Below are 14,218 nucleotides of genomic sequence, written 5' to 3' on the forward strand. Positions count from 1 at the left end.
ATATTCTATCTTTTCTTGTTCAAACGACTCGAACAAATTGATTGCCATTGACGAAGGATAATTGCCAAAATCAATACTAAAAGGAACGACTAATTTGTTGAAATTTATTTTCCTTCACGTAAAGTGTCTTGTTTATCTTCTTCGTTGCCTGATGGTCGCCCAATAACCAACGTGTGGGTTTTTTTGTTGCTATTTTTTGGTCTTTTCGTTTTTGTGGCCAAAGTATCGCAAAATGTGTTGGTCATATAAATTTCATTTATGCCAGTTAAATTAATTACTGTCAACACATGCGAAGCGGCAGCAGTGAACGGCAAAGAGCCGCAACAACAACTGCCAGTCAGGCACAAAAACTAAAGCAGGCCAAGCTAAAAGTCCAAAGTGAATGAAGAAGAGGAAGAGAAAAACAGCATCGAAAACGACGATGGCGACGCCGCATCACGGGCAAGTGAGTCTCTGGGGCGATACGAGTCTCAAGCATGTTGCGAACATAAACACAAAGTCATAAAGTTTTTACACAAAAACATTTAATTTTATTGCATTTTTGGGCAGCAGCCAGACGACGTCGACGGCGACTTCAACTACAACGATGGCCAAGTCGGCACGAACAATGAGTGCACCCATAGGGGTAGGAGTCTTAGCAGCAATGGGTGTGATAAATGTAGGTGGATATGGCGGCGAAGGCATTCGGGAGGGCCGGTGCATGGTCTGTTGTTGGCCAGGCCAACTTAATTTGCTTCAAATCGAGCAAAACTGCAGGCTACACACACACACATACACACGCACACCACAGAAGCGAACAAAATCTCATTGCAACAAATTTTCAACTGACCGACTGGCATTGTGTGTGTGTAATTTTTTTTTGGTTTTTATTTTCTTTTATATAAAAATCTAGACCAAAAAACTTTTTGATTATGCTGCCGGCGGCTTCCTAAAAGATGAAATAGATGGACGAAAAAGTTGCTTGCTTGATCTTCCCACACATCTCAAATGAATACATCTCATATGTTTGTGTGTGTGAGCTGGTGTCAGTAAATGGAATAAAATACAATGTCGACATGCATCCTCGGCAAACAAAAATCTTCCTGCATTTGCATCATCATGATCATTTCCAAAAAGCATCTTCATCATCGTCGCCCGAAAAGAGAATCCCAACACCCAACTCTCATCTGTTAAGTGTGCAAAAATAAACTTATTTGTATACATTTTCAAGAAAATTTGATATCTCAAGAGAAAATGTGACTAGATGTATCAACAGTGGCAGTTACACACATGCAAATGCAGAGCTTTGTGCTAATAGATAGTATAAAGGACTAGACAAATCACAAGGCTCAAAATTGTGAAAAGTGAAAGATACTTAGACTTAAAAGTTAATCATTCCATTAGAAAGCCTTTCTGATATTCCTTCATTCTCTATATATGAAATTATGGTAAGTTTCGGTCCTACTTATGCATATTTGCACATATTGTGTCTCCTACTTCTCTCTCTTTCTCTCGTTTTTTTTTGGCATTAAAATATAAATTATGCGGCATCAGCAAAAACCACAAAAATGTGAATGCACAAATAGAAACAAGAATCAAAAAAAAAAGTATATGAAAAAATATCAATGTGCGTATACGTAATGTGCATTAACATCCAACAAGTGTGGATGAATGAGGGTAGGAACAAAAACACAAGCTTCACTAGGTTGGTGGTTATATGCAAGTGGGAAAAATGCCAACAATTTTCGGTTGTCGGCATTTTGAAATCATTTTCAATGCACAAGCACACACACACACACACACACGCAGACAGCCTTCAAATGCCATAGAATGTGTTTAATAATCGTCATAATGATGGAAACGATGACGATAATGAAGATGGTGGCCTGAAATGCGTTTAATGTAGGAGGTGGTTAAAGGGCAGGAATTTGCTGAAGTGGTCGCGGTCTATGCGGTTATTGCTCAAGCAGATCGATAAACTGTGTAAAAGGTTAAGCGATTACCATTTATGGTTTATTTCAAGCAGTTGCTTAGGTCAGGTAAGCGATGATATAGAAAGTCATAAACGAAGAGGAAAATATTTGCCTTTAAAGTATCTATGTAAGTGTTTCAATTGATTTGTTGGAAATTTGATCTGTTTTTTATTCCCGCTAATCAATGATGGAGAACAATTTAATGAATGAATTACTTATCAGCGTAAAACAGATACTTGAAGGGAAGCACTCAATATCAAAATGAACCCTCCGTAAAAATGGAAATAAATTAATAAAGAAATTAATGTATGAGTTGTCCTATTTGATATCAGAAACAGCTTCCAGCCTTATAGGTCTCTGTCAAGGACAGTCTAACATTTTTCGATTGCCTTATACTATTTATTTGTTATATTACAAAGTTTATTTTAAAGGTTTCTACAGGATTTGGTTGGTACATCTTTTTTAGAAGATGGGCATTTCATTGCCTCTGTGAAAAACTTAAAGTCTTTTTAGACCTAAATGAAGGGCATAATGACATTCATATTGTTTTCATAGTCATTTCTTAGATATTTTTATGATGTCATCTTTGTCTCCCTTCGTTCTGTGCACTTCAATTCTGACCAGCTGTGTGACATCCCCTAAATTTACCCATCATATGCGTATGGCTACTTTCAAGGCAATGTCAAGAATGCAGCAATAAAGACATTTACATATGATGGTGGGAGGAGGACACCAACGGATAGGCATCTGTAGACACATACATATGCTGCCTGGCAGTGATGCTAACCCCAAGCCTCTAACATTTCAAGGGCAACCTAAACATACCAATTTACTTTGAGTCAGAGCAGTAGCAGAGCAAAGGCAGGGATGGCGAAGGAAGAGATCTGGGTAGCGATAGACGCTGATGTCGGCAGAGTAGCATCCGTGACATGGCCCATGGCCCATCATGGCCCATGGCATATGTCTGCGATGCTCATTAGGGCGCACAGCGTGGCGTGGCTAATGTGACAACAACCAAGGGGGCACTGTGGAGAGGGTGGTGGTGGTCGGTTGGAGGGGTGTGGAATGAGTGGCCACCCAGGGGGGGATTTTTCATTTGACTTTGCAGTCGCTACCTTTTTTTCGTATGTTTCTTTTACCCCAACTTATTTGTTTCACTCAGACTGGGTTCTCTTATTCTCTGCCACTGCCTCTCATGGGGCAGGGTGGGGGTGGCAGATTGGTGGCCAGAATGGGGAGAATTCAGGCTGAGGCTTTCAACATTTATTCCTTTTCGTCGCTTTTATTGTTTTGTTTTCACTGTGGTAGCCCCGCATTGTTGTTGGCATTGTCGTTGCTGCTGTTGCGGCTGCTCCTGTTTGGGTAATTCAATTTACTGCCACAATTTTCATTTGTGCAAATTTCAAATGACTTGAGGATATTATTTCTTTCGTTACGTCCAGTAGCTAGTAGGCTCTTTTACTTATACCTTTATTTTTCCTTTTTTTTTTTTTTTTGGTTCGCCCCAAAATCATTTCATGCACAATTTGTTTGGTCTTTTCATTTTTATTTTCCCGCCGCATTGTGAACAAAAATTTAATGCGACTTCTTTAGTTGAGTCAATTTTCCCCCCTGCTGACTGTCTAAGGGTTAACTAGGTAGTGGGGTGGTGGGATGGATGGGAGTGTTGGAGTTCAGCAACATGCTAAGTCTTTTGTCTAGAAATGCTAAACGCGTATTGTTCGAGCTTAAGAGAGACTTGCAACAGAGAAATGTTAAATATTTCTCTTTGGTGCATAGACAATACAATTTCTCTTAGCAAAGGGATGTTCTATGCTCTGTCTGCTGTCTCTGTAATCTTAGTTTAACTTGGTCAGAATGTTAGCTCGTGATGGCCAAAATGTTAAAAATGAAAATGTTGAACTTGTTAAAATTGACTAGCAAAATTATTGCGCAAATTAGCAATCATCAATGATTTTAGATGTCTTAATGATATCCTCTAATTAGTTGCAAAAGGCCTAACGATCCTATCATTATATCTTATATCCATTTTGTCAAGTTTTGTTATGTAAATCTTTCTAAAATCTTATCTCTATGTTTGACACATGTTTGAATTATCAACACGAAAAATTAGGGCCCAATATAGGTAACATACGAAAAAAATCTAAAGATTATGAATTTAATTTATCATAAATCTAAGATAACGTGCCTTTATTCCTTATTGATAATTGAACTGACTAGATCTAGCCATTTTGCTCACCTTCTTTGCCGAAGGAACTCAACTTCGGTTATCTTAACTTTTAAGAGTGTTTTAACTTGGCTTTAACATTTTACTGTTGGCCAAATGCAATTTCTCTTTTTTTATTTACAAACAACTGTTATGTTAGCATATCATGCTCTTCTTTTTCATGCTGTTAAGGTTATTGGCCACTGTGAACTCCTGTCTTTGTGTTGCTTGTGTGTCCTTTTTGCCTGAAAACAGTTGAAGCAAATTGTGTAGAAAATTTTAATGTTCCCATGAGTAATATTTGAAGCTTTTTGCCTGTCTTGGCAGTTTTCTGTTTTGGACGTGCTTCAGCACACATTGCTGGCCGTTCGAAAAACAGGAAAAACAAAAGTACTGCACATTTTGTTGAATGTTTCAATATCTTACCTTCGGTTAAGCATGACAATTTTATAAGATAACTCATATATCGACAGATGATACTATGGAAGCGGCATTTCAGTTTTTCAATCCATTTTTTTCTTTCTTAAATCGGTGTTTGATTAATGTTCTCTCCAAGGACTTGATACCCTGCACTTATTTGGGTTAAACAAAAAAAAAGTGTGACTAGTCGTTTTTTCGTTCGACTTTCACTCCTGCTTACTGGGTATTTGATAGAAGACTATTAGGCAGAAGACTTTGGCTTAGTTTTGATTTATTTTTCTTTACGAATGACAAGGGTTGAGTGTTGGACAGAAATTAACTAAAATAAATGGTTTTAAAGATTGCATTTCCACATGCCATTAATATTGCTTGCAATTTATTCCACAAAACCCGCCCAAAAACTGAGTAAACAAATGGCTAACGAAACTTTTTTGGCAGCCATTCACAAATGCACATGGCGTGCATACACACACACACACACTTCCCCTCTTACACACACACACATACACGCATACGAAATGGCAAACAATTATTTGAAATTTGATGTTGCCCATTGTGTGTGTTACTTTCCATCGACTCTTTTCATTCACTTTCTTTTCGGATGCCTCGTGTGTACATGGGGCGTATACGTAATGTGCGACGTTTAAAACATCCGTTTGAAATATTTCTTGACAATTTTCTAAATTTCTTAAACAATTTCTCAATGTCTGTTAACCGTTTTAAAAGTGTCTGCACTTTTGTTTGCCTTCACCATTGACCACTACCGAAACCAAGTTCAAGTGATTCCCTTTCGTTTCGTTCTGCCATTCATACACGCAAAAGTGATTTAGTATTTTGTGTGCGAGTGTGTGTGTGGTGAGTGAGTGAGTGTGGGTATTTGTGTGTATTGTTGGCCTGTCGATAAAAGCAATCAATTCTTGATTTATTGTCCAGCTTCCAGGCAGGAGTTGAGAATTTGTCGGCCAAAAAGCAGCAGCAACATCACAAGCACAAACAGAAATCAGGTTAAGCAGGAATCGAAGAATGAAAAGGTGCAATTTTTAATGGTACTGAAGGTATGGGGATATGGGGGCGTATGTGTTATGTGAAAAATTTGAATTTTGCATAAATAAATTTACTGCCCAAGTCATTGATTTCTGGACTACCCTACGCAATATTGAAATTCAATTGGCTTATGGAAATCCAGAACAAGTAAAATGCTGTCCATGCAATTACTCACTAGACATTTCTTGAATGCTAAAGCTACACTTCAATAACACATGACAAATTTTGTGACCTTATCTTAGACTGAAAAGGCACTTTAATTTCCTCAAATTCCTCAAGCTCCTGTTGTATTGAAACATGAAACAATTCTTCATAATTTTCACTCTATCGAACCAATTTGGTTCATTAACTGTCTATTTTTCCATTCAAGTGCAAAGATTAAACCAACAAAAGGTTAAACGATTAACTAAACACAAAGGGGTAAGTTAAGACAACTGAGTTCAGCTGAGGCTACTGGACATTATAATGCCACTTCAAATGCCGAATGACAGTAATTGCTTTTGCAGTGATTTCATTTTATTCCATTTAAATCCAAAAACCTGTGTCTCAAAGGACCAACTAGAAATACAGAGCCATGTTGAGTCTTTAATACGGATCATCAGACTTCACCCCTAAAGCTGGGATGCCTTTGTATTTCTAATTGCAAAAGGTTTTTCGATTTGAACCAAACAACATTGTTGGGGTTTTCCAACCATTAGCTAAAAATATTCCCTCGTTTACAGTTAACACAAACACACACAGGCACACAGACATGCAACAATTGCCCTCGGTCAACACAAAAATCAAACGAGAAAGAAAAAACAACACAGAAGAGAAAAACCGCACGAACAGCTACAACAAAGCCTTATTGATTTTTGACTTGAATGCGGTTTATAAAATGTTTTGCACAGACAAACAGACAATGAAGGGATGAGCTCGAAAGGGGGGAGAGGTATGCTGGGTCTGTATGGCACAGGCAGGATCAGACAGAGGCTGTTGCAGTTAAGCCTTTAGGCAGGACATTTCTACATATTTCTGAAAAACATCCCTGTAAATGCGAGAGTGAGTGTGTGGGTTTGTATGTGCCTCACTTTAAATGGCCTGGAAAATCAGTTTGAGTGGTAGACACAATTTAGTTGCTCAGAAATTTGTTTATATACTACACTTTCATATATGTAGATGAATGACTTAACTTTTTCACCGTTTTCTGTTGCACGCCACTTGAGAAGAGGCAAACTGCTTAAAAGGCATATTAACACAATCGACACGCAGTTTGTGTGTGTCTGTGGGTGTGTGCAAAGGCAAAGTTGAAATGCACATTTCAAACTAAGACAGCCAGGCAAAAGGGGCAAAAGCGAAGTGGGTGGGTGGGTTTTAGGACCCAAACAAAAGGCTGCTAACAAGCAGCAGCAGAGAAAAGAACATGATAAAGTAAAACAAAATGAGCAACACTTGACTAACAAGAAATGGCGGCGATGTCGAGGAAAAAAAAAAAAATATTCATACCCACCCATCCCACTTTTGTAGAAAGGATACCCTAAAATCTTGTGATTTTTTTCAGGCTTTTTACTTTTTCATTGATTTTTCTTAAGTTTTTCTGTTTTGATTTTGTTGTTGTAGGTACTGAATTTGCAATGAGTTTTGTTCAATTTCGGATTTCCTTATTGTTTCCTTTTCTTTACCTTTCTTCCATACTATTTACATAAACTTTTAAAGTTGTCTCTTATGATTTTTTATGCTTTTCTTTGCTTTTGATTCGTATCTCCTTTTTATTGAGATTTTTCGTGCTTTCTTTACGCAATTTTATTTCCTATCTATCTGTACATCTTTATCAATTCTCCTTCTCGACATGAGCGGATGTTTTCAGGACTTCTCCATATCCTTCGCATTATATATTTCTTTTTGTGTCTGTAATATAACTCTATGTTCTTAACAGAGTTTTAAATTTTTCATATTATTTTCTATGTCAATTAACTTATATGTATTTTTTGTTGTTTTTGTATTTATTAGTTCATTTTCACTTCGTTCAGATACATATGGCATGATGGTTCTTCCATCTTTCATATGGCTTAACTTTAAGCCGTTGTCAGATATTTTGAGGTATTTCTCTTTCATCTTTTTGCTCCTTCATACATTTCTTAGGTAGTTTTTCTTTCTTTCTTAACTATTTGCTTTCATCATTTTCAATTCAAATCTCATTTCTCAATATTGATTGTAAAATTATTGGGAAAATCAGAGTATCCTTTGGTAGGGCAACTGCGGCAATCTGCCAGCATAAAACGGTGTAACAAGTTCCTATCTCGAGGAGCACATTGCCGGCGCCCTAGAAGAGTGTGTCAGTGGGTATGTTGTGCTCGTCGTGTGCGCTCTTGGGTGTGCCTGTCAGTCTGTTTGTGTTAATGACAAGTGTTTTCGTGTTGTGTATGTATTTTTATTTATTTTTTTCCCCCTTTCGTAATGACAAGGAGGATGTCGATGAGTATAATGACAACATCAATGCTGATGATGATGATGATGATGATGTTGATGATGACGATGATGGAACTGCGACTGAGAATGCGGATGCCAATGGTGGAGTAGCGCACTCGGGATGTTCGGTACTTGGTGTTCACCACGACGAGCATATAATACAAGCTGCTGCTTAAAGTGCTTGTTAGGCGTTTTTGTTGTCACCCATTTTTTTTCTTTTTTCGTTTTCTACTTTTGCCACATGTCCCTTGCCTCAGCCCCAGCTCCAAGTGCTTCTATTGATGATGTGCTGCTGTCAATGGGAAATTGAGCTTCGGCATAAACACGTTGTCAAATCTAACGCGTGAGTGCTCACGTGCGAGTTAAGAGAAGCAAAGGAAGCACGTGCTAGCAGGTTCTTTACTCGGAATACATACATATATATTCCCACATCATATAGATGTCTGTTTGTCGATAGAAGGCCACAATTCACTTTCAATTCAACAGTCATTTTACGAGAAGGCAAACTGATGAAAATCTGTCATTAATGTGATTTATGACAGATTTTTTTCAGTTGTAATTTATATTTATACTGTGTTTTCTCTTTTTGCGTGCCTTTTTCTTTCAATTCCTTAGTCTTATTTGCCTCTTGGCGAGTTCAAAAGGGACTTACACAGCTGTCAGGACACGTAACAAAAATGCAAAGACATCGTGATCCCCAGGGTGATTATGAAGATGATTTTGGGAAGACATCTTCCCCAGTTAAGGGAATTAAGGTAAGCAAAAATGTTTGCATTAAATGAAATTGGGAATTCAGATGAACTTTAATAAAATTTGTGGAATTTTCCTAAGACATTTTCGTTTTGAATTGAAAGATTAACTTTTTTCAGAGTAGGGCAAACTACAGCAATAATTTAATTAATCATCTTTAAATAGTTAATAAACCTTAAGCTCCAGCTCATCCAAAAGGTAGCGTAGAGTATTGATTCCATAGTTTTGCCTGGGTTAGTCTATTGTGATCATGTTCCACCCCTAACATAAGTAAATAAGTAAGAGCTTTTATTCATATCTGAAGAAAAATAGAATAAATAAATTGTTTATCGAAGATTAGAAAGTATTTGATGGAATCTGGCAAGTGTTTTTTCCATTTACTTTAAAAAGTGTTTACTTTATTATTTATTTTAAAACTTAATTCTCATATTCACTTAACTTGAGCAAAAGCAACCTCAATTTTCTGGCCTCTAGCCCAATGGTCAAGGGCTCATCTGGCACTTGATCTGTGGCCGTGTATATATTAGCCGGTGTGAATAGACCATATGCTTCGCAGGATTTAAGGAAACTCAATACTTCCTGAACTGCAGGATAGGGCAAAATGAAATTTTGTTTGGCCATGCCAGTGAGCAGACCCAAAATACAACGTTTCACATGTAGCCAGGTGTCGGCATAGAGTCTGGCACCGGAACCACCCTCCAGGGCATGGGCAATGCGTGAGAGTCCGAATTCGTAGTTGGATTTGGCACAATATAAAGTGCCCACCACAAGATTAACAATGCAAAGATGATGATATTGCTTGCCCAGATTACCCTTCAGTTCTTCAGCCTTTTCCACTTTACGCATTAGTTCTTCGGCCTCTTCATTTTGGAATGTCATGATGTAGGAAACACACAAGTTGGCTAAGACGGCCGCTGAAACAGACATAATCTGGCAAAAAGAGTAAATGGAGTGATTCTCATTGTTCGATATAACTTGGTCTTACATCATCGGGATGTTGTCGCACTATTGGCTCATAGAAGGCAGCTGCCTCTTTGTATTTGTCGCCCTGCATGAAGAGCACATGCCCAGCATTTAGACGCCAAATGGCATTCTCTGAACAGAACTCGGCACTGGAATGAAATTCACGTTCAGCTCCAACGAAATCATCATCACGCCAAGAGATCCAAGCGCGAGCCATAACCACAGGCAAATAGCTGAGCGATGAAGGCATTTAATGAAGCTTTAGTTATTCACAATTGAAACATCTCACACTTACAGTTCGAGAGCTTGTTCGTAATCCTTGAGGGCATCTCGCAAAGCCTGCTGTTCACTGGTGGCCCTCACCTCTTGCACTCTTGCCGCTAGACTTCTCAATTTGCCCGATAAACTGGAGGCTAGAGTACCCAGTTTCTTTTCTGCCAACTCCGCACTGGTCTGCGCCGTGATCAAGGCATCCAATAGTTCATATAAATATTGCGATAAATATTTGTAAGTGAGATCCGTGTGTTCTGCCAATATATCAGCTGCAGTTTCGTAAAGTTCATGACGGCAGCAAATGAGCAAGATATTGGCAAATGTCTCTTTCGGACAAGATGGAGCCCCAAGTTGTAGTAAGAAGGCCAACTTCCTTAGGCCCGCAACTGGACCTTGAGCATCGGTAAGGGCCATGTTATGCAAGGTGACTGGATCCAATTCACTTTCCGCCCGCGGTGGTAAATCCAGAAGAGCGTCTCGTGCCGCCTCCTCATTGCCATCTTGATATTCTAAAGCGGCTTTTAAATTGAGAGCTTGAGTAATACCCGACATGGCCATGGTAATGGGATTACCCACACTACGAGCACTGCCATCTGTATCCACCTGGGCTCCAATGCCCAATTCCGGATGATTGCGTATGCCACGCTCCACAATTTCCGCCGTATAATCCAAGGCCTGAGCCCGCTGTTTGCGCTGAAAATGAGCCAAGGCCACATTGTAGGCCACCAGCGGATTGAAGCCGCCAACCTGGAGGGCAGATTGAAATCTTTGAATGGCCACTTCATGCTGATCGGCTTGGTACAACAGGCAGCCCTCATCATTGAGAGTTTCTGCTGTGCCCCCCGCCCGCTGATTAAGCAAACTCTGCGCTCCAGCATAATCCTCGCTAGAGTACATGATGGCGCTTTGCAATTGTAAACATTGCTCTCTTAGCTGCTCATCCTGATGTTGGTCACCGATTTGCTTAAGGACACGCAAAGCATCCGCAAAGATGCCTGCCTGATACAGAGATTGGGCATAGTAGAATCTGTGAATAAATCAATTCAAATATTTCCACTCTCTAGCTCTCTCTTTCTATCTTGGTATTTCCTCCTACCTGTATTTGGGCTCCTTGGGCACCAATTGGCACAGCTGCTCATAGCAGGTGGCCGCCTCCTCGTACTTTTGGGCATGGTAATAGCAATGTCCCAGAGTCGATAATCCAGCCCTGGTATTGGCTGCTTCGCCAAAATTCACAATGCACTCGATGACATCTTCGTAACGTTTATCCTTAATCTGCAGGAATATTGATAAAAGTGGTTAAAGGTTGTGGTCTCGATGTAAGTTCTAGTAATTTGCCTTTTACCAAATTGTAAATGGTTCTGGTTACATGTCCTTCGCGCAAGATTATACCCTGATGCAGCATTTCTTCCCCCGTTCTGAGTGAAATGTAAGAGAGAAATGAAAAATTTTCAGCCGGCTTATGTTGTGGCCAATTTTGTCTTGTTTGTGTTTCGTTACGGTTGACATGGTTACCATAACAGGGAAGGAAAAGGAAAAGGGATACCTTAGAAACCTCCAATTAGCAACAGTTTGTTGTTGCATAGTGGTACAAATAAGGGTTGTTTTCGACTAATAAATTAATTTCTGTTATGGAAATATTTTAGTAATATAAAACCAAAGAAGATAAGGCTATTATTTTAGTGCCAAAGAGTTTGCTTTAAATTGTCTGCTTGGTTGAGTTAAGCCTCTATGAGGAATTATCAAAAATTATATTTAAAATACATTTTATCTCATTCTTATAGATAATGGCCAAAAAGGAGAGCTGACCACGTCTAGATCAACTTGACTAGTTAAAAAATGGTAAGGGAATTCATATTTCTAAAACAAATATTTATGAAAATCATATAACTTATTGCATAAATCAAGCAAATAAACTTTTATTTAACTTTAATCTCAATCTGTTTGTGTGTACAATTTCAAATAAAGTAACCGTTTATTTCATTTCTTATCATGCTATAAATGTTAATATATTTACTAAATTGATTTCCCATCCTAGTTAATAGCCGTCCGCAAACATAATTCATAGACCAAAATGGGGCCATAGAAACCAATTAAGAGTTACGCACAACTAAGGCAGAAGTGGCAAGTGGCGCAACAAATTCATTTGAAATGTAAATGAGAAAATCGTCTAATTGAAAACTTTTGCGTCTTGATGCTATTATCAGGCATCAGCAGACTTTGTACTTGGTGAAGGCTTAAAGTGTTAACTCGGCAGCTGCCAAGGCTGGAGGAGGCATTAATCTAACTCGAAGGCATCGAGCAAAGACGGTGACGTTTGACGGGCGAATACGTAAGAGGGTAACAGGGAAGGGACTGACTTCAAGACGCGCTTTTAATTAGGTTTCACAAGGAGCATCAACACAGAACATAACCAGGAGAAGCAACAGAAGCAACTTTCTCCATATCTCTCTCTATGCTCTCTTCTCTATCTGCTACATATACATATATATAATTTCCCTTTTGGCCAAATAGATTTACAAATGAAAGTTAAATCCTAGCTAACTAAATAGGCGAACGTGCGGAAATGCTAATTAAAATCTGTCTGAAAGTTTACTAAAATAGTCAGTTTGAGGTTGGCTATACATACAAACATAGATGGGTAGGGGGTCCCTCTCCTTGCATCCCATTTAAATGGAGGTTAGAAGTCGCCTTCACCATTTAACCGTGTAAGTCTGTTAAGCCAAGTTAAGCTAAAAGTAGAACCGGGTCAAGGTTGCCGACTGACGGCGCCGTTGTTGCCGTTTGCCGTTGTCGTCTGGCCAAATGCGGCGGCAAACAAAATGCTGCGCAACGGGTTTTACATGCGAAGCGATTCTCTTGGCAAAAATGGTTCAAAAACGCGACCATGAGAGAACGGCTGACGTTGAAAATGATGAAAATTCTATAACTATGAGTACGATTCTGGCTCTGACTCTGACTCTGCCTCTGAATGAGATTCTGACAAGCCAATCAGCCAGGCAACTAGCCAGCTAACCAGCTGTGCATCCCGTTCCATGGTGAACTGGAATTAATACACTCAACAAAAATTTATAGCTAAATAACAGGCGTTAGAATAAGAAAGGGAGAATTCACATAGTTTTTGAAGGACTTTTATTTGAATTAAAAAACCATAACCAAAACAAAGTCCAATTTTCTAGAGAAATGTAAGTCGTTTTTCATTTTGTTTCATATTCTTGGAATAATTAATTGAAAACCTGTTTGTTTGTTTATATGTATTTAGCTTTCCAAATGAAGATTACATCTCACCTTTTCTACTCGATTCCTTTCTTCTTTTGATTGTTGGGCCATTAAAAATGAAAGCATTAAAAGTTTTGCCATAAATATTCCAGTTTTCATAGCTGATTCATAGTTGTACTAAATATTGATTTAGCATATTACAATGTTGGTGTAATAGAATCCCACACTTTCTAAAAAGAAACGTTTCTCTCAGTGTCTTTTTAGAGTCGTCTCCTTGCATCTTTAGTTGGCAGCATCAAGTGCAACAACATTTTCTTACAATGTCACACACATGCACATTAGTTTTTCTCGATCTCTGGCCTTAGGCAAACCAGCAGCATCAACAGCTTTAGTGGCAAACTGGCAACGCTGCGTATGAGTAATATCAAGTAATTGATGCTGGCAATTATCACACACAAACACACACAGACAGAGGTAGAGACATCAAACACCACAAGTCGTCCCAAGGTGCCGACAGGCTGAAGTTCAAGTTTTTGTCTTATTTTTTTTTGTTTTTGTATTTCATAAATAATTACAGGCCTAATTGCTTGAGCTCGAGCCCCGAAAATAACATTTCAGTTGTAATAATTTGCGTTATACCCTCGACAAAAGGGTATATTTGTGTGGGGCTTTAAAATAAGACAGTAATTTGTTGATTGCTTTTGATTTCGTTACAGTTACACATTGTCTTAAAGGGGGCACTCCCCCCCCCTGACTTGATCAATCAAGTCTCCTTTATGGCTTTTTGTAACAGTAAGTTCTTAAACTGACAACTTATGACTCTGATCTGTCTTTAACTTCTGCTCAGTTTCTTAGAAACAAATCTCTTTTGGCTAAGCCATGTAGAAAAATCTTGTATTTTTATTGTGTGCAGTTCGAAAAGATTTAACTTATTTTTACAGTA

General features: G+C 38.6%; 1 protein-coding gene across 1 annotated transcript; it reads right to left on the reverse strand.

Moving 5' to 3' along the window:
* Window positions 1–9,237: 9,237 nt before the first annotated feature.
* Window positions 9,238–11,475, reverse strand: Ttc30 (tetratricopeptide repeat domain 30). The gene is made up of 5 exons (XM_068295439.1): window positions 11,402–11,475; window positions 11,153–11,331; window positions 10,079–11,083; window positions 9,806–10,016; window positions 9,238–9,750 (listed from the first exon to the last, which is right to left on the reverse strand). The coding sequence occupies exons 1-5, from the start codon at window positions 11,459–11,461 to the stop codon at window positions 9,238–9,240; spliced, it is 1,968 nt and encodes a 655-aa protein (XP_068151540.1). The 5' UTR covers window positions 11,462–11,475.
* Between the last annotated feature and the right edge of the window lie 2,743 nt (window positions 11,476–14,218).

This window comes from Drosophila tropicalis, unplaced genomic scaffold (genome assembly GCF_018151085.1).
Source record: "Drosophila tropicalis isolate 14030-0801.00 unplaced genomic scaffold, ASM1815108v1 contig_845, whole genome shotgun sequence".
In the NCBI taxonomy this organism is placed as follows: Eukaryota; Metazoa; Arthropoda; class Insecta; order Diptera; family Drosophilidae; genus Drosophila; species Drosophila tropicalis.

What these genes read in the sequence shown, in the direction of transcription:
- Ttc30 (XM_068295439.1), bottom strand. Translation starts at nt 11,461, where the DNA reads ATGCTGCATCAGGGTATAATCTTGCGCGAAGGACATGTAACCAGAACC. An exon ending in TACGAACAAGCTCTCGAACT is followed by an intron (nt 10,017 to 10,078) that starts GTAAGTGTGAGA and finishes TTCATCGCTCAG; the next exon opens with CTATTTGCCTGTGGTTATGG. An exon ending in TGCGACAACATCCCGATGAT is followed by an intron (nt 9,751 to 9,805) that starts GTAAGACCAAGT and finishes TCTTTTTGCCAG; the next exon opens with ATTATGTCTGTTTCAGCGGC.